The sequence below is a fragment of the Juglans regia genome, unplaced genomic scaffold (assembly GCF_001411555.2).
Source record: "Juglans regia cultivar Chandler unplaced genomic scaffold, Walnut 2.0 Scaffold_7, whole genome shotgun sequence".
NCBI classification, from domain to species: domain Eukaryota; kingdom Viridiplantae; phylum Streptophyta; class Magnoliopsida; order Fagales; family Juglandaceae; genus Juglans; species Juglans regia.
In genome coordinates, this window is record NW_023361867.1 from 69049 (window position 1) to 96327 (window position 27279).

At 33.6% G+C, this 27279-nt stretch overlaps 2 protein-coding genes across 2 annotated transcripts; one reads left to right on the forward strand and one right to left on the reverse strand.

The window, feature by feature from the left end:
* Positions 1 to 1664: 1664 nt before the first annotated feature.
* Positions 1665 to 3347, forward strand: LOC109005650 (UDP-glucosyltransferase 29-like). Its single transcript, XM_018984660.2, has one exon. The coding sequence runs from the start codon at positions 1762 to 1764 to the stop codon at positions 3130 to 3132; it is 1371 nt and encodes a 456-aa protein (XP_018840205.2). The 5' UTR covers positions 1665 to 1761; the 3' UTR covers positions 3133 to 3347.
* A 14144-nt stretch (positions 3348 to 17491) lies between these two features.
* On the reverse strand, positions 17492 to 27279 carry LOC109019136 (adenylylsulfatase HINT3-like). Its single transcript, XM_035687159.1, has 5 exons — positions 27164 to 27279; positions 20897 to 21005; positions 20013 to 20068; positions 19029 to 19086; positions 17492 to 17655 (listed from the first exon to the last, which is right to left on the reverse strand). The coding sequence occupies exons 1-5, from the start codon at positions 27277 to 27279 to the stop codon at positions 17536 to 17538; spliced, it is 459 nt and encodes a 152-aa protein (XP_035543052.1). The 3' UTR covers positions 17492 to 17535.

The following is a 27279-nucleotide window of genomic DNA, read 5'->3' on the forward strand; positions in this document are numbered from 1 at the left end:
TAACAAAAAGCACTAAGCATGGGGGCCTTTATGTGAATTAAAATAAGGAAAAAAAAGGTAATTTCAAGTTTTCTCCAAGAAAAATAAAATCGGGAGCCTACTCCTTGCATGACAAATATAGGGTGCTAAATGAACTGAAGGGACGGCAGTATGACTATAAGAGAAATACTCGAGTCATAAACTGATTATACATAAATAATTCTATAAATTGATATAATTTGTCAAATTATAAAATTATTTTTATTGTTAAGAAAATTTGATGTATTATATGAAGCCATACAGTTTGTAGAATTAATTTTATGTAATTTTTTTTATGAATATAGCTAGCACTCCTCTAGCTAACTTTAATAGATAATTATGTTTCTATAATTGCTAGAAAATTTAATAAAAAGTAATCTTAGAGACGGTCTAAATTTTAAAGTTTTGCACAAGTCATTTGTAAAAAAGTAGATCACACTTATAAAGAATAAGTGAGATCTACTTTTTTACAAAACAACTGCACAAAACTTATACAAATCATTATTATTTCGTAAATATATAACATGGAAAGTTACATTTTATGTTTTTTATTGGTCTTTCGTAGGACTGCATGCATAGTTCTTCTTATTCTTTTTTCTCTTCCTTTTTGTATGCACACCATATAGAAAGAAACTTTTTAATCATTCGAGTAACATAATCGGATGTACATAAGTAAACCATTAAGCTATTTAAAGCAGGAGATCAGGAATTAAGGTATTAAAATGATTGGGAAACGGATGAAAATACTTAATGAAAAATTATATTCATCATCCCACACATCACATACTATATATTAAATTTTACTTACTCTTTGCGTATTCCACTGATGTGATTGGATAAAATAATTATTTTATATTAAAAAAAATGATACAGCCGATCACATCAGCAGAGTAAGTAAAGATTACACAAAAATGACTGGACGGAGAGTTTTTATTATATTTTTTCCTTAGCGTAGTATAGAGATAATGAGTAGAAAAACTCAATTAATTTAGTAAGAATAAAACCAAAAATAATAAAAAAAAAAAATTATGTGGTGTGTAGTATGTAGTATGTAGGATGATGAGTAGTAAAATTTATACTAGTGAAAATAAGTTGTGGAAGAGAGGTTAGATATTATATGTGTTTTGATATGATATATTAGACTGTAAAATTATTTTTATTACAAAATAGATATAATATACAGTATAAAATCATGTAGCATTGGTTTTAGTGAGATGTGTGGCCTTTAACACTTTATAAGACAACACAAATAGTTGTATGCTAAGAATTTCTCTTCCTATGCATGTGCTAACGTGGCAGTATACTGACCATAGTATTTGAGTACTTATCGTCCATTCACGTCAAAACAAGTGGAAAAGCATGCATGTGGAAATCATGAGAACGGTAGATCGAAGAGTGGCTTCAACTGACGAAGCGTACACGCAATTCACTTCGAGTCCAATTAGGAAAACAATCCATCATAGTTTATATCCAATTACGTGGTCAAAAAATACACGAGTCTTCTTGTCCTGCTTCCTCGCTAGCTTCTGTTCTCTTTCTAGCCTCTTATTCTCTGACACGTGTTCCTTCATCACAACCTCCCACGTATCTCCTTGATCTGCCACCTCAACACACTCCTCTTCAATATAAAAACCCGGCCCACTGCGTAAAAACCAAAGCACCAAACACAAACTGTGCACCAAACTAGCTGAAACTTGAAAGCAAGAGATTAGAAAGAGAGAAACAGAGTTGAGAGCAGCAGATATGGATACTGCAAGAAAGAGAATCAGAGTTGTGATGCTGCCATGGTTGGCTCACGGCCACATATCGCCATTCCTGGAGCTTTCCAAAAAGCTTGCTAAGAGAAACTTTCACATTTACTTCTGTTCCACGCCCGTCAACCTCAGTTCCATCAAGCCAAAACTATCTGGGAAGTACTCTCACTCGATACAGCTCGTTGAGCTCCATCTTCCATCCCTGCCGGAGCTTCCTCCTCAATACCACACAACCAAAGGCCTCCCGCCCCACCTCAATGCCACCCTTAAAAGGGCATTTGACATGGCTGGCCCTCACTTCTCCAACATCCTGAAGACCCTCAGCCCTGATCTGCTTATCTATGATTTTCTTCAGCCTTGGGCCCCGGCAATAGCTGCCTCCCAGAATATCCCGGCTATCAACTTCTTAAGTACCGGAGCGGCCATGACTTCTTTTGTGCTCCATGCCATGAAGAAACCAGGTGATGGATTTCCTTTCCCAGAGATTCATCTTGATGAGTGTATGAAAACAAGGTTCGTCGATTTGCCTGAAGATCATTCTCCGAGTGATGATCATAACCACATTAGTGACAAAGATCGGGCTCTTAAATGTTTCGAGCGCTCTTCTGGTTTCGTAATGATGAAGACTTTCGAAGAACTCGAGGGGAAGTACATAAATTTCCTCTCCCATTTAATGCAAAAGAAGATTGTACCAGTTGGTCCACTCGTTCAAAATCCTGCTCGTGGAGATCATGAGAAAGCCAAAACCCTTGAGTGGCTGGACAAGAGAAAACAGTCTTCAGCAGTGTTTGTTTCGTTTGGAACTGAGTATTTTTTGTCAAAGGAAGAAATGGAAGAGATAGCGTATGGTCTCGAGCTCAGTAACGTGAACTTTATATGGGTAGTCAGGTTTCCCGAGGGAGAGAAAGTTAAACTCGATGAGGCATTACCAGAGGGGTTTCTACAAAGGGTAGGAGAGAAAGGAATGGTGGTTGAAGGTTGGGCACCTCAAGCAAAGATACTGATGCATCCTAGCATCGGTGGTTTTGTTAGTCATTGTGGATGGAGTTCTGTGATGGAAAGCATAGATTTTGGAGTGCCGATTGTTGCCATTCCTATGCAACTTGATCAACCAGTGAACGCTAAAGTAGTGGAGCAAGCCGGTGTAGGTGTGGAGGTTAAGAGAGACAGAGATGGGAAGCTTGAGAGAGAAGAGGTTGCAACAGTTATCAGAGAAGTGGTGATGGGGAATATTGGAGAGAGTGTAAGGAAGAAGGAAAGAGAAATGAGAGATAATATAAGAAAGAAAGGAGAGGAGAAAATGGATGGAGTTGCTCAGGAGCTGGTCCAGTTATATGGAAATGGAATAAAAAATGTGTAAAATATAGTTATGGCCAGTGTTCTTGGTGTATACTCTAAAAGTATCATGAGAATAAAAACTCATGTGCACCAATCTATTACAGATTTATAGTCATCAATCTTTTCTGAAAAGATTAATGATGGTGCATATTGATGTTTAATTTACACGCTTTTCTATCATGTTTTAAACTTTGTGAAAATATAAAAAAGTTGTCCCTAGTTTTGCTCATAGAAAAACTTCATGGATCAGATCTCACCTCAGTGTGGGTTTTTATTTTATTTTATCTTTCTTTTAATATGTTATAAAACAAAATTTGATAAGAAAGTGGTTAGACAGAGAGCTTGAGGAGAGTTTGAGGAGAGAGAATTTAAGAAAAGAGAGGTGGAAGATAGCTTGAAGAGAGAGAAAGTTTGAGGAGAGAGATCAGAGAGAGCTTAAGGAGAGAGAGAGATTGAGGGGAGTGATGGCTTGAATGTGATGATGATGGGTCTTACGTATAGTTAAAAAAGAAAATCTAAAAGTTATGAGATGTGAGATAAAACAGTGGATAGCTTGACTCTTTAGCTCAGAATCTCCTAATTATTAGTAACTTAGTTGATGTCGTGCGTCGGGCACGTGGTACGTACGTACTAGACTACATGAAACAGTTTGAAACAAACAGGAGCTGGAAAAGGACAGCTTTGATAATCAATCGATTTTTTTTTTTTTTAATGGAATTGAATATGGTGTATTCAGCGTTAAAAGGACAACGATATCGGACGGCCGTTCAATCATGTGTACTTTACACGCTCCATTTGCAAATAGAGTCCAACACGAAGTTGCATTCAAAGTGACCTTCCAACGGGCTTTGATTGCGCTGTAGTCCACAATTTGAAGATCAGGTCGTTACTCTTATATTTATTTGATAATAAAAATAATTTTTCACTCTTAACATCATGTAACATTAAATCATTAAAATTATATAAAATAAGACATTACACACTAAGCCGGTTTGAATAGTAAAATGAAATTATATGATTTTAAATAAAAATTAAAAATTAAATAAATTATTATTAGAATATTATTTTTTAATATTATTATTATTTTGAAATTTAAAAAAGAATTAGAATTTGAAAAAATTGAATTGTTTATTGTATTTTACGTTAGAATTTAAAAATTTTATAAAGATGAGATGAGATGAGATGAATTGAGATGATTCTTCAATACAAACGGAACTTAGAGAAAATAACAACAAAATGATAAAACTAGAATACGCAGCAAGCCAAAACAGTAATATTCATGTAACTTTAAATAAATTGGAAGCACACTGATTTGCATATTATTTTGTGCAAAGCCGAGACAGTAATATTAAGATCTACTCCTCAGATAATAGAGTAAGGGAGTCAAGTGTCGTGCATGGAAGGAATCGTGAGAAGCTCATAGATTTTCAAAAATTTTTAAAATTTTATTTTCAAATATTACTCAAATATACATACTTTTCAATTTTAAATCTCACATGACTATTAATGTTTATATTATAGAGGCATTAAAACATTCAATTTTAGATTCAATAGAGAATTTATTTATTTTTATCCTTTAATTCTACTGTTATGATGTATTTGTAAAATAATATTACTATTTTTTTAGAATAATTCTTCTCATCAGTCGTTATTCACTACCTCCACACCTCACACTCTATGAAAAGAATAAAAAGAAAAAAAAAACTATCAAGTGTGAGATGTGGGGGTAAATAGTATCTTATATATAGCAAAACCATTTTTTTTTCTTTTATTTGATCGATTGTGAATGAATATACTGTTGGTTATTTACTTTACGTCTTTTCAATATACTTTTGATAATACACGCCTATTCACACAGAGGGAGACTACAAAAACTTACGTATTTTTATATTTATCTCAGTTGATCTCCAAAAGAGATTTTTGACTGTATCCTTACATACCATCAAGATCAACACTCTTAAACTCCCATGTCCATAGCAATAGTGTCTCACTCCTCCTTTGGAGGATGGTGGGTGATAGTCCTCCTCCTCCTTGGAAAGACGGAGAGTGATAGTAGGTCATTTAGTTATATTTTTACAGAGCGCTTTCTCAGTATCAAGAGAGAGTTTTAGAAGTTAAGACAATGTCCACTACAAATAAATTTATGGGTAGGGGTGCCCCTAACAGTTGCATAGTTTGATTTGTAATCTAAGTTTTTCTTGTATTGATTAGTCACAGCTGTAATTTCTATTTCATTAAATGAAATGAAGCCTATTTCCATTAAAAAAAAAAACTCTTAAACCCACCTACCCCAAAAAAAAAAAAAAAGGGTTGGGCCTAACTCACGCTTGGGAGGCCAAGCAAAAAAAGCATAATCGGCCCACTAGTAAGGATAAAGAGGGAGGCACAAGGCCAGCGTCGAAAAGGGTTTAACATGGAGAGAAGTATGGTTTTTGTCCTGACACGATGCTTCACACGCAAGCAACAGTAAAGCCACGCCGCGTTAAAGAATTAGATATGAAATGTGGGTTCAGATCTCAGTGAGAGTCCTTGCCATTGACAGGGTGCATAGATGATGACCACACTCACCTACCTGCCATGCACGACATGACCTGAGGGAGTCATGCCACATTAAAGACAAGGGAACAAACGTTCCTGAAACAACAGATGAGGGAACCACCTTCGTAGAAGTATAAAAGTCAAATCTCATGTTAATTCACTCTCATACTCTTATATATATATATATATATATATATAAAACCGTCTAAAAGGATAACAAACTAATTTAGGCATAGAAGACGTTTCATCAATCCTGAACCCTCATTTTCTTTGCATTACAAGAAAATTGAACCTAATAATCGGTATGATACACGTTGTTAACAATAGGGCTGTAAGACTATTAGTCCGGACCTGTAAAATTGACCGAACCAAATGATTTGGTTTAGACTGAATGTGTATATATTTATATTTTAAATATATTTTATACATATGTTATATAATATTTTATATAGTAATTGTATAAAATAATTACGTAATTCTTATTCAAGGGATCATAGTTGATCATATTTTAAAATGAAATTGTTTACTATTATTTAACTATAAATAAAATTATTAACGAGATCACTTAAATTTTATTATATTAATTTAATTAATTTTTATATTAATTTTTCTAAAAAAAAAAAAAAGAAACAATGTTCATAAAATTAGTTAACCACAGACCGGCCAGATTACACCCAAGTAATAGGTTTAGCTAATGAGAGTACCTCACGTTCTCAAACACTCTCACATGTAAAGAAGTATTAAGTTGAAAAAGATTGTGGGTACCATATGTAAAGAGGTTTTAAGTTTAATTATGTTTAGTAATTTTAAAATTAGGTGTTTAGATGTTAAATTTAACTTAAAATTAGACTAAACTAAATTAATCTCAATATATTTCAACTTCTAAATGGGATCTTAATAACAATTTTTATACAAGTATAAAATAAAATAATATTAAATTATTTAATTTGATGTATTTTAAAAATATTGTTATTAATTTTTTATAAAAAAAAGTGAAAAAATGTTCATAAAGCTAGGTAACCACAGACCGGACAAATTATACCCTAGTTATCAATTCTATTATTTGCGGGCAATGCTAGTAGGCCGCTGATCGTACCGTTAGTCGTCGTTGTAGTCGTCATCTTCTTCTTTTCTTTTCTTTTTTTAACATTTTTTAATATTTTTAATCATTAAAAAAATAAAAAAAAATATACAATTTCATAAATAATAAATTCCTTGACCATTAAGTTAAAAAATTAAAATAATTTGACAGTAACTTTAAGCGGTAACTTTGAGGGGCTCTACTGGCATTTTACATCTATTGCACTTTAATGTGTTAGACCCAACTTGATGAATTAAAGCACTAGTATTAATTTCTCTATATATGTATGCAAAAGAATTAATCTGGGGAGCAGCCACAATTTGGAAGTAGCTAAGACACACTTTACGTGACATGAACCAAACCACTCACTCCAAATCCCAAAAAATTGGAAATACCACTAGTTATGAGAGAGAGACACAAGGATGAGAGAGAATTGAGATGAGAGAGAGATCTGATGAAAGAGACAATGTGAGAGAGAGCGGAGATGAGAGAGAGATATATGATGAGAGAGAGAGACCCGGCGAGAGAGACACGATGAGAGAGGGAGTTAAGGAGAGAGAGACGATGAGAGAGATATCTGATGAGAGAGAGACGAGATGAGAGAGAGAGTCGAGGAGAGTGAGACCTGATGAGAGAGAGCCAAAAAGAGAGAGAGACGAGAGAGAGGCTCGAGGGAGAGATGTTGAGAGAGAGAGAGTTGATGAGAGAGATGATGAGAGAGGGATAGAATGTCTGTGTTTTGAAAAAGAGTATGAAATCTTCAACCGATGCTTCTAACGATTTCACATGGAATTCTTCAAAAAAGAACAATTTCATTCGGAAAAGCCTCATGCAAAAACACGAGTTTGCTTTCTGTTTGATTTGATACAATTAGTTATTTTCAAAGATAAATGTACATATTTACATGATATAATTTGATTTGAAATATAAATCTTAAATTTTAAATTTTACTAATCAAATCTTAAGATCTATATAATGCTATGGTGTTCTCTATAGAATTGAATAAACATTATCTAGTTCAATTGTAGATCATTTCTTCTATTGGCGGACATCACTATCCCGCGGATAATAAAATAAACATTATCACATCAATCAACGTGATTGCTGATAATAAAATCGATGAAGAATAGTATTACTATTAATCTTCAGGTCTAAATATATATATATAAATAATTGTGTAAATATAATATTTTTAGTTATTAAATAAAAAAATAAAATCCGGGCCCTTAATTTGGTAGTAACATCCTACTTGAAAATCTCAGATCGGTCTTGAACTGAATAATTTTAAAATTCTTTTTATCGAGTGTTGCTTTGAATAATTTAGGTGGTAAAGCCACGCTTCTGATTAGCAGTACAATAAGTTTGAAATCTTTTAAGGCTCCGTTGGTGGATATAAAAATACTCACAATTCATCTCATCTCATTTCTTCATAATTTTTTAAAATTTTTTTATAAAATATAATAAATAATTCAATTATTTCAAATCTCAAAATTATAATAATATTAAAAAAATATTCTAATAATATTTTATTTAACTTATCTAAACTATTTTATTTTATCTCATTTCAACTCGCTATCTAAATTGTACCTAGTAAGACTCAATAGAAAAATCAAAAAGTGAAGAAATATATTAATTGAATTGTTTTCTTTTACAAATTTATTTTTTTTAATAATTTTATGAGGGTCATGTCATCCGCTAATACATCAATATTAATTTTTGCACCAACTTTATTAACGAGAGATTAAGATAAAAATTAAAAGTTAAATAAAATATTATTAAAGTATTATTTTTTAATATTATTATTTTAAAATTTTAAAAGTTAAATTATTTATTATATTTTATATAAAAAATTAAAAAAATTGTAATAATTAAATAAAATGAATTGAAATGAAATTAAAGATATTTTTTCTAGAATAAATCAAGAATTTTAACAGCATTAGCTCTTAAAAATTACTCACAAATAATTATAGGCAAGCCGGAGTGAAAATGACACCAGCAAAGTGAGCAGAAGACCAATCCCATTTTTACGAATGGGAAGTGCTAAAATTATAAATAAATTTTATTAAAAAATAAATTTACAAACTTATATAATTTAATATGATATATTAAATTTATTTTACAATAAAAATAATTTTATTATCTAATATATCTTCTCAAATTACATCAATTTATTAATTTACATTTTTACAATTTTTTTAACCGCATTTCTATAATGAAAAGCACTAAGCATTGGGTAAGAACCGTAAGATCTATTCCCTCAAATAATAGAGCAAGGGACTCCAAGTGTCGTGCGTGGAAGGAACCATGAGTGGCTCACATATATGTGATTAAGGCTTTAGACACATAGATGACACGTGAAATTCATAATTTTTCAAATTTTTCATAGTTTTATTTTTAAATATTACTCAAATATAAAATATTTTTTGATTTTTAATTTTTAACTTTTTCGTCTAATCAATATCAAATCATTATTCAAATACAAAAAGTAATAAAATTTTTATAAATAAAAATCAATACAATTTTTTCTAACTTTAAAACAAAAATATTATATTTAAATAATTTTTAAATTTATAATATTTTTATTTAATTTTTTCTCTACCATTTTTTAAAATCCAATCAACATCTTTAACTTAAAACATTTTACTATTTCATGCACAGAGTTATGAGATATCTACGTTTGAGTAGTGAAAATATCCGATTAGTGTTAAAAATATTTATGAATAGAGATTAGAGTGAATTTGTGGATCCTATTGATAATATTGATAATATTTTGAGTTATTTAGATGTATGAAATATATTAAATTATTGACTTTTGAATAGATAGTTAAAAAATATATGAGTTCCATCAATAATTAAATTTTTTTAACGATGAATAAATGATTATTTAATTTATATATAATAGTTATAAATATTATAATAATTTTTTTAATTTCTTTTCTTTATGCACTTTCCAGCATCCAACTATTTATTTATATATAATAGTGATAAATATTTTAAAATTTTTTTTTCCTTTCCCCTCTCTTTCTCTCCTCTGGCCAGGCGCCGCCCAACCTCACTACCACCACCGGCGACTCCCCCTCATACCGACGACCAAGCCAGCCACCATCGATCTGCCCCACGCACATCTCTCTCTCCCCTGCGGTAACCCAACCGAAACCCATTTCTCTTCCCTTACGCCGCCGTACGCGGCCACCCAGCTTCACCGCCACCATCGGCGACTCCCCCTCACGTCGGCAACCAAGCCAACGACCACTGATCTCCTCCACACGCAGCTTTCTCTCCCCCATGGTAACCCAACCAAAATCGATTTTACCCATTTCTTTCCACTTGCGCCGCCGTATGTTGTCACCCAGGCTACCGCACCTCCACCACCTCACACCAGTGACCACCTCTCGCAGACCCAACCACCACGAACGTCCATCTTGCTCTTCGTTGCACATTGGCATTCGCACCCGATACAGACTCTCAACTCATAGTGAAACACAGTGACAAGAGACATTGGAAAACTACTTCAAACTTATTTGAATGGAAAGCTACTCCCAACCATACAAGACTATCTAAGAGGAGTTGATATATCTTCAACACCCAAACACACCTAGGTAATTGAAGAGCGCAGACATTAGGTGAATTGTAAATTCCGGTGGCGGCCTGAGGGTGTGTATGATGGGGGTGGGTAGAATGTAGATATCAGACTTCAAACAAAATACGAAGAAAAAATAAGAAAGAAAGAAAGAAAGAGAAAAAGAGGGAAAGGAGACGAATATAGTTCCTTCTCCTGCTTTTTTCCCTGAGTTCCCATCCTATCTGCTTTCTTCCTGAAGTGTATGCCGATAATAATTACGTGTACCAAGAACAAGATAATTACATAAATGGTGGTGCAAAAACGAGTTACTTACCAGCTAGCCTAGCTAGAGGGATGGACAGGACCCTGTCTTCCAAAACTGCTGCCTCTAAAAATATTCCACACTACAGTAGTGCTGCCGGTGAAGGATCAATTAAGAAACTAAGATGGTCATTGGTTACTTACACACCGCAATTTAAGGTACCAGGAACAAGCTGCCTGTCATTTTATAAAGACCAACTTCGCTATCGTTTTTACCTTGCTTTTAATTTCCCAACAACTAGTTGTCCAGCAGGCAGCGCGTAATAAAGTTGTGATATGATCTATACACAGTAATAAAGTTGTGAGTGGTGTCTTTTATGGAAAATGCTACTATCTTCTAATTATTTTATTATTATTTTTTATATTTTATATTTTTTTATTTTACTTAATAATTAAAAAAATAATTATTAGTAGAATTATATATATTTTAAATTTTTTTCTTAATAATTAAAGATGTTAAAAAAATACTTAAAAATAATAATAAAAAAATAAATACACTATAAATAATAAATAGATAATAAATAAATAGTAACTCTATCACTGCCCGTCTTTTATTCCGTGTTTGTATAGTCAATAAAACATAAATATTGACTTACTACTCTCTTACTATTCTTTTTATTTTTTTTTACTTAATAGTTAAAGAAGTGATTATGAGTAAAATTGTATATTTTTTTAATTAGTTCTTAATGATTATGAATGTTAAAAAAATACTTAAAAAATAACAAAAAAATAAAAATTTCAAATACACTAGAGTAGTAAAGGAGTGGTAAGCGGATAGTAAGTGTATCATCATCCATAAAATATTCAATTTTGAAAAAGGAAAATGCTAGTATGCTGCTTGACTTTATCTTCTCATTTTTATTGCTTATGTATCTGAATTTTTTTTTATAATTTTTTAGTTAATGATTAAGAAAGTGATTTCTAGTGTATTGATATGTTTTTTCATTTTTTAAAAATATTTAAATATGTTAAAAAATCTAAAAAAAAAAATGAAAAGAGAGATTTGTGCTAGCGGGCACGCCCAGCGGTCAAAGCTAGGCAGCACACTAGCACTGCCCTTTGAAAAAATATTGTTATCCGGTCCCCCAACGCACACCCCATACTCTATGTGGGGATCAGGTTCACTAATTAATCTCACGAATCGAGAGAAGCCATTAGTCGATTCAGTCCCTCCAAAAGGCTTGAGTCCCCCCCTACCCCAAGCAGCGAAGCTTTCAGTTCACCCCCACCCAAGCACATTGTCTCTGTGATTTCTTGGTTTTGCGTGAAGTCTCGTCCTCTTCTATGTGATTTCTTCCTCCTAATTTCTTAGTTTTTTTATTTGAATGTCTCTGTAATTTGCCCCAAATTGATAATAATCTTGGGCTTTTATCTGTGATTTCAATGCCCCACCCCCGACCCCGAGCACGTCGTCTTCTATATGATTTCTTCTCACTAGTTTGCTGTGATTTCTTCTCGAGATTTGGCCTTCAATTTGTTTTCTCGTCCCTCACGTTGTTTTCATTTCAAATTGAAGGCCTCTTATCGCTCAGCATCTAGACAAATACTCTTCAGATCACTCAGCACGTCGTCTTCTCTAGGAGCTTTTTTCCTCCCGGATCTGTCTTCTCTGCGATTGAAGGCCCAAGCACATCGTCTCTCTCATCGTCTTCTTAAAATGGTCTGAGGGCGACACATGATGCTTTCAAATGTAAAAAATGGTCTGAAGTGTGGGTATTCTAAACGCTCGTTTTAGAAGAAGAAATAAAAATAAAAATAATTTTCACACGGGGTGTGAATAATGAATAGTGACGGATCAAAAACTCTTCAATTTTAGATTGAATAAACAAGTTTATTTTTATCTTTATCCTTTACTTTTGCTATTATGATGTATTTGTAATACATTATTTGTAATAATGTTTATTTTTTTTATTATTTGATTGATTGGTTTATTACTTTTAAGTCTCTAAATATATTTTTTATAATACACGCGTATTCAAGACTATAAAAACTTACATAATTTTATATTTATGTCGGTTGATCTCCAAAAAAAGATTTTTGATTCTATCCTTCCATACCATCAAGATCAACACTCTTACCCTTTGGGCCAACGGTTTGTTAAGAGCAACTTGGGTATTACTACTTTTAAGTCTCTAAAGTTTGGGCCTAACTCACCCTTGGGAAGCCCAACAAACAAAGTGTAATTGACCCACTGATCGAGAGAAGGAGGGAGGGCACTGGGTGGGAAAGGGTTTGACATGGAGAGATGGGACGGTTTTCATCCTGACACGATCCTTCATACGCAAGCAACATTAAAGCCACATTGCATTAAAGAATCAAGTACAAAATGTGGGTTGAGATCTCAGCGAAAGCCCTTGCCCTTGACAGGGTGCACAAATGATGACCGCACTCACCTATCTGCCATGCACAACACGACCTGAGGGAGTCATGCCCTATTAAAGACAAGGGAACAGACGTTCCTGAAATAGCAGATGAGGGAGCCACCTCCATAGGAGTATAAGAGCCAAATTCCATGTTAATTCATTCTGATACTCTCTTGCATATAGAAAAACTATCTAAAAGGATAACGAACTGATTTAGACATCGAAGGTGTTTCATCAATCTCGAGCTCTCATTTTCCTTGCATTGCCAGAAAATCAAACCTGATAATCGGTATAATACACGTGGTTAATAGTAGGGCTGTAAGACTATTAGTCCGAATCAGAAAAATTGACCAGATTGAATTGTTTGGTCCGGGGTCTAGACTGAATGTGTATATATTTATATTTTAAATATATTATATATATTATTATTTTATATAGCAATTGTATAAATTAATTATATAATTTTTATTTAAGAGATCACTATTGGTCATATTATATAATGAAATTGTTTAATATTCTTTAACTATATATAAAATATTAAAGAGATCAATAATTTTTATTTTCCTTGTTTAATTAATTCTTTATATTAATTCTCCTATAAAAAAAAAAAGAGAAAAAATGTTCATAAAGCTTTGGCAGCTTTATATTAATTAAAAATAAAGAGAAAAAAATTTATATTAATTAAAGATGGTTCTTTTATAAAGTAAACTCAAGATGTAATAAATAATTTTAGCAGCTTTAGCTCTTAAAAGTTACTCACTGATAATTGTTGGGCGGCGTTGGCAGGCTGGAGTCAACTTAACGCCAAAAAAGTGAGTTCCACGACAGAATTCCAATCCCATTTTTACGAACGAGAAGTGTATAATCGTAACTTTTTATTTTTTTTATAAAAATAAATTTATAAATTAATTAGATTTTATATCATACTTTAAATTTATTTTATTATAAAAATAATTTTATAATTTAACGTATTATATCAAGTTACATAAATTTATAAATTTATTTTTATAAAAATATTTTATGACTAAAAAATTAATACAATGAGAAGAACTAAGCATGGATAAAATCTACTCCTCCAATAATAGAGTAAGGAAGTGCAGGTGTCGTGCATGGAAGGAACCATGAGAGGCTCACTTATATGTGATTTAGACTCTTAGCTTAGATACAGTGATGAAACGTAAAATTATCAAAAAATTTTAAAATTTTATTTTTAAATATTATTTAAATATAAAATATTTTTTAATTTTTAATTTTTAATTTTACAGATCATGAAATAAAATGGAATAAAATAAAATGAGTTTAGATTAAAATTAAAAGTTGAATAAAATATTATTAAAATTTATTTTTTTAATATTATTTTTATTTTAAAATTTAAAAAAATTAAATTCTTTATTTCATTTTATAAATGCCAACTTCCCTGAACTTATCTCTTGTTTTGTCTCTTATTTTACAAAAGCAGCAAGAATATGTTAATTTCAAAGTGATTATTATTTAGTTGGGAAAATGAATGGAAACCATTTTATTAACTTTTATTAGATTATTTTATTCCTGACTTTGTTTACGGTATTAGTTACTTATTTTGGTCTGTAATTATCCCTTCTTCTTTTTCTCCGATTCGAGGCTGCTTCGTTTCTGGAACTGCAGCCGAACTTCAAATATCGCGTCCGTTGCCTTGGAGAGAGAGAACGTACGTGTGCGAAATATGGCAAACACGATAGACACCTCCCAATGCTTTGGACTATTATTATGATTGTCTTTTTCCTTTTGGTTTATGATTGTTTTTAAATAATATAGCAACTTGTGTAAACATCTCAATAGGCTTCAACACACGCCTGTTGAAAATTCAATTGTCATTTGGCCCACTAAAAAACATAGACATCAATGTTTTATGGTCATGAACCATCATAATATGAAACAAACGAGTGATAAGGATAAGGCTATTATTTGAAAACAACAAAAAACACAAAATGATAAGACTCAGTGGCTTAAAGTGCTTGGATTCTGTCTTTGTTTGGTTTTACTATTTGGCGGTCACAGTGCTCACATTTTTTTGTTTAGTGATGTGCTATGTGTAACTGCATGTGTTTAATTGGGAGTCTGAAGGCAGGTTGTTTGGGAATCATATTTCTTTCTTAAACATCACTCAAATGCACGTATTTTTAAATTTCAAATCTTTGACATTTTCATATAATCATTATCTAATAATTAGAACTTTTTCTAAACTTCTAAACAAAACATAAAAATCGATTCAACTTTTTTAAATTAATATTCAAAAAATTTTTTTTAATAATATTTTAATTTTATAATATTTTTATTTAACTTTTTCTCTCTTTTAAAAAATTCAATAAAATTCTTAACTCAAACTATTTTACTCTTTTTAACAAATTATTTCATTATTATTCATAATTTTCTCATCTTATCTCATTTGCCAAGCATCCCTGCGAGTTTGCTTGTGAGTCATGATGTAGTTTATGAGATGTTTGGAAATGATTCACATCTCATCTGATCTCATTTCATTTCTAAATATCACTCAAATACAAATACTTTCAAATTAATAATTAAAATTTTTTCAAACTAATAATTATAATTTTTCCAAACTTTCAAAGAAAAAGAAAAAATAATTTAACTTTTTCAAATTCTAAAATAAAAATAATATTAATAAATAATATTCTAATAATATTTTAACTTTTTCATATTTTTTATTTAACTTCTTCTATTTCATTTCTTAAAATCTTAAAAATACTTAATTCAAATTATCTCACTATTATTTATAAATGATTTTATTATTATTCATAAAATTCTCATCCCATCTCATCTGACTTTCTTTGTTACTTTTATTAGTGTTTGCCATGGAAAAAAAAAAAAAAAAAAAAGCAGCTGCAATATGTATATTTCTATATTGTAAATCATTTTCCTTGAATTAAATAGCAGCCTCGAGTGCATGCGCAGTAGTGGTGGGCTTCTATTCATGTGATTGTGTGGACGATTTTGCTCATCATACTGTTTCAAACTGGCGATTAACTTTTATAGTTGTTAGATTTGAGGGTATATGCTGGAAAGCTTTGGCAGGGAACTAGATTTAATTTTTATAAGACTGTTTTACCACTGACTTTGTTTACGGCGTATTTTCGTCTGTAATTAGTCTCTTTTCATGACAGGTCGGAACCCTCGCATTTTCCGATTCGAGGCTGCTTGGTTTCTTGCGGGAATCAAATTGTAAGGATCATGAGTATGTGTAGTAGTGCATTGTGTGTGTTGACGGGGATGTATGTGAAGCAGCAGAAATTGGCTAAGTGTGGGAACTAAGAAGCTGGTGTCGTGAGGAATTTAATATCAAAACGGTACGTTGGGAACATTAATGAAACGGTGCGCAACAATTGAAGGAAGAAGACATTAGTGAAACATTATGCAACAATTAAAGGAAGTCTTAAGGTGGGAACGTGTAACAAAAATAACGGATTGAAAGCAACAATTCTATTTCAATAAGGTGTCGTTTTGTTCATCTTTTTTAATGTATAAATACTATGTAATTCATCATAATCATTCAATCATTGTCTACCTTAAAGATTGTTCATTTCTTGTAAGTAGGTTCAAGGTTCCTCAAAAACCTTGTTCAAGAATCAATAATGTCAGTCCTTGATTTTATCTCTATTTTGTGTGAGTTTGGTGTTTTCTGGCAAGCTGCGTACTGGTATCTTGTATTGATACCTTACACAAATAGGAAAATGATTCTGCAGAACTATTCTACGTTTATTTTATAATTTACTTAAAATTTATAGTTTTAAATTTGAGACTTCTTTTAATAATTTGACATGATTATATTGATTAATCATAAAATGAATTGAAAGATATGTCTTACATGTAGTTTTATAAATTAATCATATCTGCTGCCTTGGAGAGAGAACGTACGTGTGTAAGAAATGGCAAACTTGCAAGACATATCCCAATACTTGGATTATGATTATGAAGAAAAATTATATTTATCATCTCTACATCACACTACACATGATCTTTTATTTTATTTTTTTCCCTTAACAAGCATATGATGTAGCGATGATGAGTAGAAAAACTCAATTAGTTTAGCAAGAATAAAACAAAAATAATGAGTAGAAGAACTCAACTTTTTTAGCATTTTTTTTACAAGCAAACCAATCAATGGACAAGTTATACTAGTGATTAAAATCATTTTTTACTAGTGTGATTCTATTTTAAAGTTCTTTATGTTTGACTTATCAATAGAAGAACATGAAATTTCTATTGTTTTTAAATGAACAGCTTATAATATGAGTACATGATTAATAGAGATCATATATATGGATTTCTTCACGGCTTCAGTTGAAAATTAATCTTTCCAAACCAAAATAGATGGGTCATATTTGGATTTAGGTTATGGGCCTAAAAGGTTTATAGACAGTCAACCTGATGGGCCAAAACATAGCAACCACCAACCATTTCTAATGAACTATCAAATTCCCATAGGCTGGGGGTACTCCAAGCAGCGAAAGCATTATAGGAAACATTATAGAAAAGTAATCATGTAGGTGACAGTTCATCTTTTGATCAATGAAAAAAAGAATAAATAATAGTAATAGCAGTGAAATATAAATACACACCACAACCAGTAGCTTTCATTGTTGCACTACTGATAAACGGCACTTTCAAACACATTGCAGCTATCACCTGCACATAAGTTAAGCAGGAGACATACAAGAAGAATTTCAACTTGGACTCCCCCCACCCCAAACACACGCACAGGGAGATATATTTATGTCTATATATGAGATAAATTTGGGTAGAGCCGTACTGTTTCTATAATGCATTAATAGATTTCTCAAGCAACTTCAGCAAGTAAATGTACAAAAATTGAGAGTTGAAACCTACCAAGAGGGTCAAGCTCCAAACTAACAACTGTCAACCTCCTCTCAACAAAAGTATGGTTCTTAATTAACTTTACACAGGTAAGCAGACATGCATCATGGTAAAAATCCCCACACATTTCAGTGTATTCAAGGAACTGAGTGATTGATCATCAACAAGTACCAACCAAAAGGGGAGAGAGGAGAGGATGAGGGCGATGTGGATCATATTAGAACTTTGTTGAGACTATAGTAAAAATATAATCAATGTACAAGCTTCTTTCTTTAGCAACTATCTAACCATGGAACTGAAGGTGAAGTATGCATATCTTCACAGTGATTTTGGTACAAAAGACAGACTGGAAACTTTGAAAGCTCTGCTACAGACTCAGGTCATCACCTCTTGTATTGTTGTGACAAGAAATCCAGCGTATCTGATTTTGGTTTGCCATAACTTCAATTATCATTATTACTATTATAAATTTCTTAGAGGAACGATGAATTATATAATCTCTCCAAATCTGAAAAGGTAAAGGTAAAGTAGGTGAAAAGCATCATAAATAAGAAATGTTGTGAAACAAACTCGGAGGCCAGCTGCGTGTTGATGCTTCTTATGTAAACTGGCCGTGAAGGGCCTTTTTTTTATATCTTTTGTTCCTTAATGTCGTTACGTTAAGGTTGTGTAGTAAGCAGAAGCTGATATATGATAACCTCCTGTTATTATTCACATTTTGTCCTACTAACTACACAATCCTAAATCGAGTTTCCACATGCTCATGTCTCACAACCAAACTGCACTAATTGTTGGTCAAATAAGGTTCACCAAACTTGTAATTTTGACTTCAATTTTTTGGGGGGTTTTTAACCCTTGATTTTGCAACCGTGATTACAAATACTGTGTTTTGGAATATATGTCAGAAAGATTAGCCATGTACACTATCAAATGTGAAAATGTTCTGTAGGAAGGCACAGTGGAAACATTCGTGTGTTATGGATATCAACTATACACAATTCGGGAAGGTGTTATACACATAATGCAAACTGGTTGTATCCATGTACTTAATAAAAACTCTAGACCATTCATGACAACACTATATACATAATACAGACAGATTGTATCCATATATGCTTATTACAACATGATTAACAGCACATTGGCTTAATACAAACCGAAAGTTTCCGTTGAGAATTACTTACATGTGGTGGAGTAGCTTTTAAGGAGCAGAAATGAGATTTTGGAATGATAAGAGAATGCCTGGGGAACAAAGAAAACATGAAAATGCAATAAATAAGAGAAAGAATGATGTCAAAACTCAAGGACAATGCAAATCTTTGGCTTTAAAAATTTGGCAATAGGGATACTTTTGAATCCAGGTACCTAGGAATTGCAGAAACTTCAACATACCTTTCATATACTGATATTATTATGTATCTGATATGGATATATATATATATATAAAAAAAAAAAACACGGTAAAAATAAAGTGTGATATGGCACACACACAGTTTTGGGCATAATTTTTATTTTTTGACGATCAATACTTAGCATCATTTTCCCACAATTTCAAGTGGGTATCCTCCACCATTATATTTCCCATTTCTCGAGGGAAAACTAGTGTTTTCATCTCTTGCGAGCTTAAGAAGAGGTTATATGCTTATATGATGCCATGTTTGTCCACAGAGTTTCTAGTAGCAACCAAAAAAATCTGAGAACTAAATAAAATGTTAAATTTGATAAGGTATCCAACAAAAGTTTTGAGACCAAATAAGCATCTTAAGCTTGCAACCATACCAAGTGGGTCTTATGTACTTAACAATGTCAAAGGGTCAATTTTCAGCAATCTAGAGGTTGATTCTCCTAATAATCTAGTTAGTTCTAAAGCTCTACTTTAATCTCCAGATAGAAATATTAGTAGACATTATAATTATGTGCTTTGCATTATGGTATATTTACTTTTAGAAGTTCAGATTTTTCCTTCATGATTAAAACAGTGAAACTCTACAAGCAATATCCCTAAGAGTTACTTCATGATTAAAACAGTATGGCATTGGTATGTATGCTCATAAAAGTATGTGGACTAAGTTGAGTGGTGAACATTAAACCACAGTGAACCCCAAAGTAGCACGAAACACACCTAGCAATAGAGTGATTAATTGAACCTTGGATGCATAATACCTTACCCATGACTCAGAGGATTTGTATCCAATATGCATAGGCACGCATCATCTTCATAGAGCTGTGAGAATCAAATTCAACAAAGTAACAAAAAGTGGAACCAAAGTAAGTAGAGAATGTATTTTCACATCATAACATGTTATGAAGAGGCACCTTCAGTTCATGCTGAGCATAAGATTAGGTCTTGAGTCACGTACGCGGGCTATACTAGTTTTAGCAACTACAACTGCTTGAAGCATCAAAAGTCAAGAAACTTGCCAACTTTTCCAAACGTTTGGTGTTCTTTAGAAAACTCTGATCAAGCATATTAAAATTCCTGTAGGGGACTTAGGGTTCAAAATCTTATTCTTCCCCGCTTCACAAGAAAAACTTCTAAGTAATAATAGTTAGCGGTTTGCGAGGAAATAATCAACAATATTTTCTCAAAATGCAGAAAAACGTAAGAGGATTTCACGATGACGAGATCACAGTGAATTTTTCACACAGATAAACAAAGATAGTAAATTAATGATCCAATGGTTATGGCAAAAAAATTTGACCACTTGAAAAAAATGTTAAAAAAATGGTCCACAATGCTTAGAGATACTACCATGAGACTCTTAAGTAACAAAAATAATAAGTAGGCAAATGTTTGGTAACTAGGAAAACGTTGGACAAGGAAAATACATATATGCACACGACAAACAGATATTCAGTATGTGTGTGTTTTATATTTACGCATTAAATTTCAATTACCAAATTGTCTTCTCAACTTATCTCTCTGCATGCAAGCTCTCCAAATTGCGAAACCCAAATCACGAAAAACCGTGAAAATAGCATTTCAATTTTCTTCCACTCTTCATGAATTTTCTTAGCATCCAAACGAAAATGATCAAATAAGCCGAATTACCTTGAGAGCCGGTGATTCACCGCACACAATCTTGCAGAAAATGCAGTCGTTTTGCTGAACCTTCTTCTGAGAATCACGCAACCGCTTAGTCTCATCCGAATCAGAAGCTCAATCGGAAAATGAGAGGGTTGAAAAAAGTGGGATGGGAGTCCGACCCCGAGGCTGACTGGAACCAAGAGGGCAGATATGGGAAGAGAGAATGGCGAGCCTCCGTGCCTCCATGTCAAGCGAAACCGAACCTTCTGACAGAATCATTGGCTGTGGATGTGACTAGGCCCATGATTTCCAGAACTTTCTAAAATGAGTTTCTGATCTGAGAAAGCAGAAAAACAAACCAAAACCGCGGGGTTTTCCTCCTTTCTGTTCGAGTATTCAGTAATTTCTTGGGAGGATGGAGGTTTGGCGTGGCGGTGGTGGTGCTATGGTCGAGACATGTGGCGTTTGGTTAGCCCTGCTTTGCTTTATTATCCAAGGGTAGTGATAGGTTGCTACCGCTACTAATTTACTATTTATATGTATTTGAAATTTTTTTTTATCATTTATTTTTTAGTATTTTTTTTAATATTTTTAATTATTAAAAAATTAAAATTAAAAATTTTAATTATTAAAAAATTAAAAAATATATAATTTTACTTATAGTTATTTTCTTAGCCATTAAATAAAATAAAAAATTTTAAAAAATTAAATATAAAATTAATAATACATGAGTAGTGAGAGGATTTCATTATCCATATGACACACATTGTATAGAGTAAAATTATTTACGTAAGCCTACAGCCGGAGTAAAAAAAAAAAACAAACAAACAAACAAACATGTAAGGTGTGCAGAGAGTGGGCTGATGTATAGCTCTGCTCTTTACAAAACGTGGGCTTTGTTTTGCCCGGTTGAATTTTCTTCTCCCATTCGAATTTCCCTCGCGAAAACGTGCGCTTTGTTTTCCCCAGTGGAGTCAGCCCATCGCGTACTCCTCCCTCGCCAAGCCAGTAGTGCATCACGTACAAAACGTGCGTTTCACCTCTGTCGACCACCCAGCTGCGGCATCGACCACCCCCACCCGCGACCCTCCAGCCACCTTCGAGCCTCCACTAACCTGACCGAAAGCTTTGAAAAAAAACACCTGCCCTGAGTCTGTGGCCGAGCACCACATTCTTGGCACAAGGACCTACTTAAAAAATCAACAATCTGAACCACAAGTCCCTCCTCCACCGTCTGGGACCGAGCCCTCCACCCATTCCCTTTCCCTTTTCATCCACTTCCACTTATTGAAAGCTACCATTTTTTGGCACTATTGCATTTCGTTTCCAAGGTAAGAATCTCAACATTTCTAAGCAGTTTTTCTCATACCTATTCTATATATTCCTTTTGCTGTTTTTAGATCTTTTTCTGTTTTTCTTGGTTGTTTGTTTTTGTGTTTCTGTTGTTCCGAATATGTGTTTTTGGATGCTGATTTTCGTGGGTCTTGATTGTTGATTTTCGTGAATTTTGTTGTTGTTTTCATGGATTTTGGTTGCTGTTTTTGTAGATTTCGTGGGTTGGGTTGGGAACGGCCAAAGCCTTGCTTATTTATGCTGAGGATATTTGTTTAGAGCGAGCTTATGCCACAGTTTAGAAAAAGAGGAAGAATCATATCGGAGTTTTTTGAAAAATTTTACATCTCATAAGTGGACTCTTTTCAAGTTTTGCCACCCTATTCTTCGATTTAGGAACATTTTGCAGCAAAGTTCAAAGAGGAATAAGTGCAAATTAAGAAGAAAAAACTGCTATTGCTCATTTCAGATTTAAACAAAATTCACTAGGTTACAAATGAATGAGTTGTGCCCCAATACAGACATGTGTAAAACTAGACAAGTTTTGCTAGTAGATGTTTAGAGAATTCAGGTTTTAAAGATTAGGGGTGGCAAAAATGGTGCCGGCCAAGCGTAATTGACTTTTTACTTATGAAGGGTATATAATTTTTCCGACCGCTCACCTCTGTTTTTTCCTGTAAAATCTCAAGGAATAGCAATCTAGCTTAGGCCACTAGAGCATAAATAAAACAGCCAAAAAATATTAATTGACGGTAATATATTAGAAAACACTAACCGATCCCTAGAAATCCGGAGGTCATGAGGTGTATATGATCTATATTATGTTATAGTAACGAAGTCATGAGGTACTGATGTTTATTCATTCAATATCTGGGATATTTGCCCATCATTAAATTCAGAAACAAATATTTGCCAGTGAATATCAACAGCGAATTAAGTGCATGTGCATGGGGGTTAAAGCAGGGGAATTGGTTTGTGTACTTGTGGTGATCTTTGGCCTAGACAGCTAGCTGATGTGAGCATATGTGAGTATATATATTATATATACCAAAGGAATTAATATTTAGCATGTAGTAATTCTCTCTTTGTAAAAGGTAAGATCAGTACATGCATGTACCAACAACTTTCGCGTGTGATCAATAAATAAACATCAGTACCTCATGACTTCCTTACTAAAACATAAATAAATAAACAAATTAAAGCTTCTCAATCAAGGCCTTATCTTGATACCTCACCATGCTTAACATCAGTACTACTTATAATTAATAGTTGAATCAACTATTGTCACCAAAAACTGTAATTATAAATATAATCATGTAATTCTCAAATGTAATTCTTTGTTTTCTCCAAAGGATTATGGGTACCTCCATCTATTTTGAGGTAGCTTCCATCTTCAAGTTGTTTTTGTTTGTTATCTTTTTTTTCTTTTTTTGACAAGTAAAACATAAATGGGCATATTGGATGGTTTTATTTTCAAGCACGTATTCATTTCCACCGTGAAAGTGAGGGTGCAGGAAGCTAAATTGGCCAAGGAGAAGATGCATGGGAAAATGAAATTAGCTTGTGGCCGCCCATTGGTTGTCCAACTGGCTAGTGAGAATACTTGGTGGAAACAACTGATCAGAAGTCTTCCAAAGGAGGAATGGGGTAGTCAAACAAGACAAGTCTTTGGAGGATGAGGAGAGCTCAGGTGGAAAGAAGCAGAAGCTGGGGAAAAGCATATCCTGCAGCGAAAAGCTGGATCTCCCCTCTGGCTAGGGAGGCATTAGCATGATCGATTTGCTGAAATGGAAATGATTTCACGATACTGTATAATGGTGGCATTATCAATGCAATGCTTTTTTTATATCAATTTTAACCTTTTGCGTCGTGCACATGATATGTTTGTGGCCTTATACGAAAGATGAAGAAAGAAATTTTAGTTAGAAGTTATCGATCAACTGGCACAAGACTTTTTAAGTTTTTCCAGTACCTGATATATAGTCTTCATTCATGAGATGTGTACAAGCTTTCTGAGCTATAATTTTTGTTTCATTCATGAGATGTGTACAAGCTATTTTCATTACAAAGGAAAATTTAATGAACCTACATATACTCCTTTTGTACATCATAACCAAAACATAGGGGGAGTACCATACAACATCTTATTTACATACAGTTTACCCAAACCAAATAAAAACTATTATAAATGTGACAACCCAATACAAACACAATAATTTTTGCTTTTCATTTCGTAGAGTTGTCTCTTTCTCTCGTACTTTATCTTCCCTTTTATGAACTTCATGCTTGCGTAGTAATACATCATCCCACATCTTATTGACTTTATTCTCTCTTGTACGAATGTTCTCTTCTAGCAAGTGAAGTATATCCCAGCCCAAACGAAAAATTCACACCTCCTTGCTTTTCCAGCAAGTCATCTTCCTTCCTACTCAGTTTTTGACATACACTGATTAGGAAATTACAAAGTATTCCTTCCTCATAAAGCTTTGTGTGTGTTACATCCTAGTAATATTATTGATGAGAAAATGTATAAAACCAAGTAAGATTTGGAGCATAAATATTAGAGTTTAAACTTCCGAGTAAGAGATTGATAGACTCTCAAGAAGAGGGCAACTCGAAATAAGACTTTCAATTGCATTCGAGGCAACAAAAACTTGGTAAAGATTAAGGCTCTTCAAACACAAAAATCTTTTAAAAGTGGGAGTTGCTTAGTCAGTTCACAAAAAAATGTGACATAGTGGCCCACTAAGCTACATTAACAGACAACCAATCTGAGCCTATAGCATCGCCATCATGGTTCTACAACTTACATGAGTATGGAAAACTCTATGGAATGCCAAAAATTTCTCAAATTATAAAGTCTGGACATCGGATACCATGGGCAAAATAACAATTGGTTTACATTGAAACAATCAATTTACCAGATTTATAATAAAATCACAAGCTTAGGATTATTACTAAAAATATTTTTTAAAAAACATGTTCCCAGAAATGATATAGGTCAATTCACAATCATAACTTAATTTACGGAATTTGAATGATGTTGTTAGCCCCAAACAAAGATAAATAATAGATAAAATAAGAAAAAGAAAGAAAAAGGCCAATCGCAGTTTTTTTGTTTATGCAGCGACTTCTTGATCTTCAAATTTCAAATTCATAATTTTTCTTGACAATCTAAATGGATAAACTAATTAACATCCCTCAATAACCATGATTTCCCCACTGCAAAGAATACTCCATAGGATAGAAATGGTGGTACATACTCCATAAGGCCAAATTACAAAGTACAGATCGCCTACAAACCTAGATTCTGAGATCCACTTTCAGTAATTTGGGGCAAAATTTCAAATTTTAGATTGACTACAAACCCTAAAAATTTGAGATCTATTTCATATCGATTTGTATGTGAACGAAATTGAAGTGTGCGCGCGTGAGTGGTGAGAATCTGAGTGTGAGTGAGTAATAACAGAGAGTATGTGAAAAGTTTGGGAAAAATGCTTACCGGCGTTGAAATCGCAGAGAAGAAGAAGACACTCTCATCGCGATGCCATCCAAACCTGTAGTCGATGGGGATTGGGGGAGACCGGCTCCAAGGGGGGGGGGGAGGCTTAATGAGGAAGAAAAGAAACGGGGAGGGAGGAGAGGAAGAAATAGACGCCGCGTAGGGGACGGGGAAGAGGATGCCGACTCGGGTGGTAGGGGTCGGGGGCGACGCAGGATGGTTGGGTATAGGAAGAAAAGAAGGGAAATGCTATGCATCAGCCCCACACCGGCACACACCTCACATCACTTTTTTTTTTTTACACTCAATAGGTTGAGTGTGTGCTGGTGTGGGGCTGATGCAAATATTTTTCCAGAAAAGAAATGGGGAGGGAGGAGATGAAGGAAGTTATTTTCAAAATGTGAAGATGTTTCCCTCTGAGAGAGGGAAACATCTTCACATTTGGATTGTCAAGAATAAATATTAAGATCAGCCCCTGTGCAGCAGCAGCCCGGCGCACACCTTACGTGTCCATTAAACGCACGTTTCGTTCCCTCTCTCAGACGGGTGCACACCTTATTCTGTTCTCTCTCTCTGTTGATCATCTTAATTCCTCTCGTCTGGCACCCACTAATCATTTCCTAGATTGCTTTAGCTTGTCCTAACCCACCCTTTTGTTCCTTGTCGCCTCGTATCTCCTGTGACATCCCATTCTGCGGCTTTTGCGAAGTATTAGAGGCAAAAAAGTTCACGACCTAGAAATTAGGTAAATCTTCTGAGAAACCAAGGCAAAGGGTCTCCCACCCTCCCATGCCCAAATATAATTCACCCTCTCCTTTTTTTTTTGGGTTGTTGTTGTAAATTTCTTCTTATATAATCGGTTTCTGTAAAAAGCTAAGATAAGACCCTCGTTGTTGTTGGTTGTGTTTGACTTTAAAAAAAGAAAAAGAAGAAGAAGAAGAAATAAATATTACTAAGAAAGAAATTAGTCCAGTTCATGGCGGGATGCCCGATTATAACAAATGGGTCTGTCTTAGATTTTGTTTAGGTAGTTTGTGATTACCAAAATAATGGTCGTTGCCTTGCTACTGATCATTCCGTAAGAGATGGCGTCGATGAAGTGGTAATGTGTGGTGCGGGGTGAAGTTGAAACAAGGAAAAAGTGTGGGAGCTGAGGACTAATTTTCTAGAAAAATTCGGCGTGAATGTAAATGTAAAGGACAAAGGACACGTAAGGTGTGCTACGGATCAGTCGTGAACAGGGGCTGATCCGTAGCATTTCTCAGGAACGAAACGTGCATTTAATGGACACGTAAGGTGTGCGCTCGGCTGCAGCTGCACAAGGGCTGTTCTTAAGATTTTTTCTTTCAAAAACAAAACAGCGAAAATTACGAAAAATTGAAAGCCCTCTCGTCAATCGCTGTCTACTGCCCATCAACGGCCTCCTCCACCATCGATGGAGTTGCATACTCCACTACCCATCGCCGGCCTTCTCCACCTTTGACGGAGTCGCAATGGTCTTGTCCTCCACTGCCCATCGCCGGCTGCCTCCACCATCGACGGAGTCGCAATGGTCTTGTCCTCCACTGCCCAT

What these genes read in the sequence shown, in the direction of transcription:
- LOC109005650 (XM_018984660.2), top strand. Translation starts at nt 1,762, where the DNA reads ATGGATACTGCAAGAAAGAGAATCAGAGTTGTGATGCTGCCATGGTTG.
- LOC109019136 (XM_035687159.1), bottom strand. Translation starts at nt 27,279, where the DNA reads ATGGGCAGTGGAGGACAAGACCATTGCGACTCCGTCGATGGTGGAGGC. An exon ending in GTGAATCACCGGCTCTCAAG is followed by an intron (nt 20,069 to 20,896) that starts GTAATTCGGCTT and finishes TGATTCTCACAG; the next exon opens with CTCTATGAAGATGATGCGTG. An exon ending in TAAAAGCTACTCCACCACAT is followed by an intron (nt 17,656 to 19,028) that starts GTAAGTAATTCT and finishes ACTTATGTGCAG; the next exon opens with GTGATAGCTGCAATGTGTTT.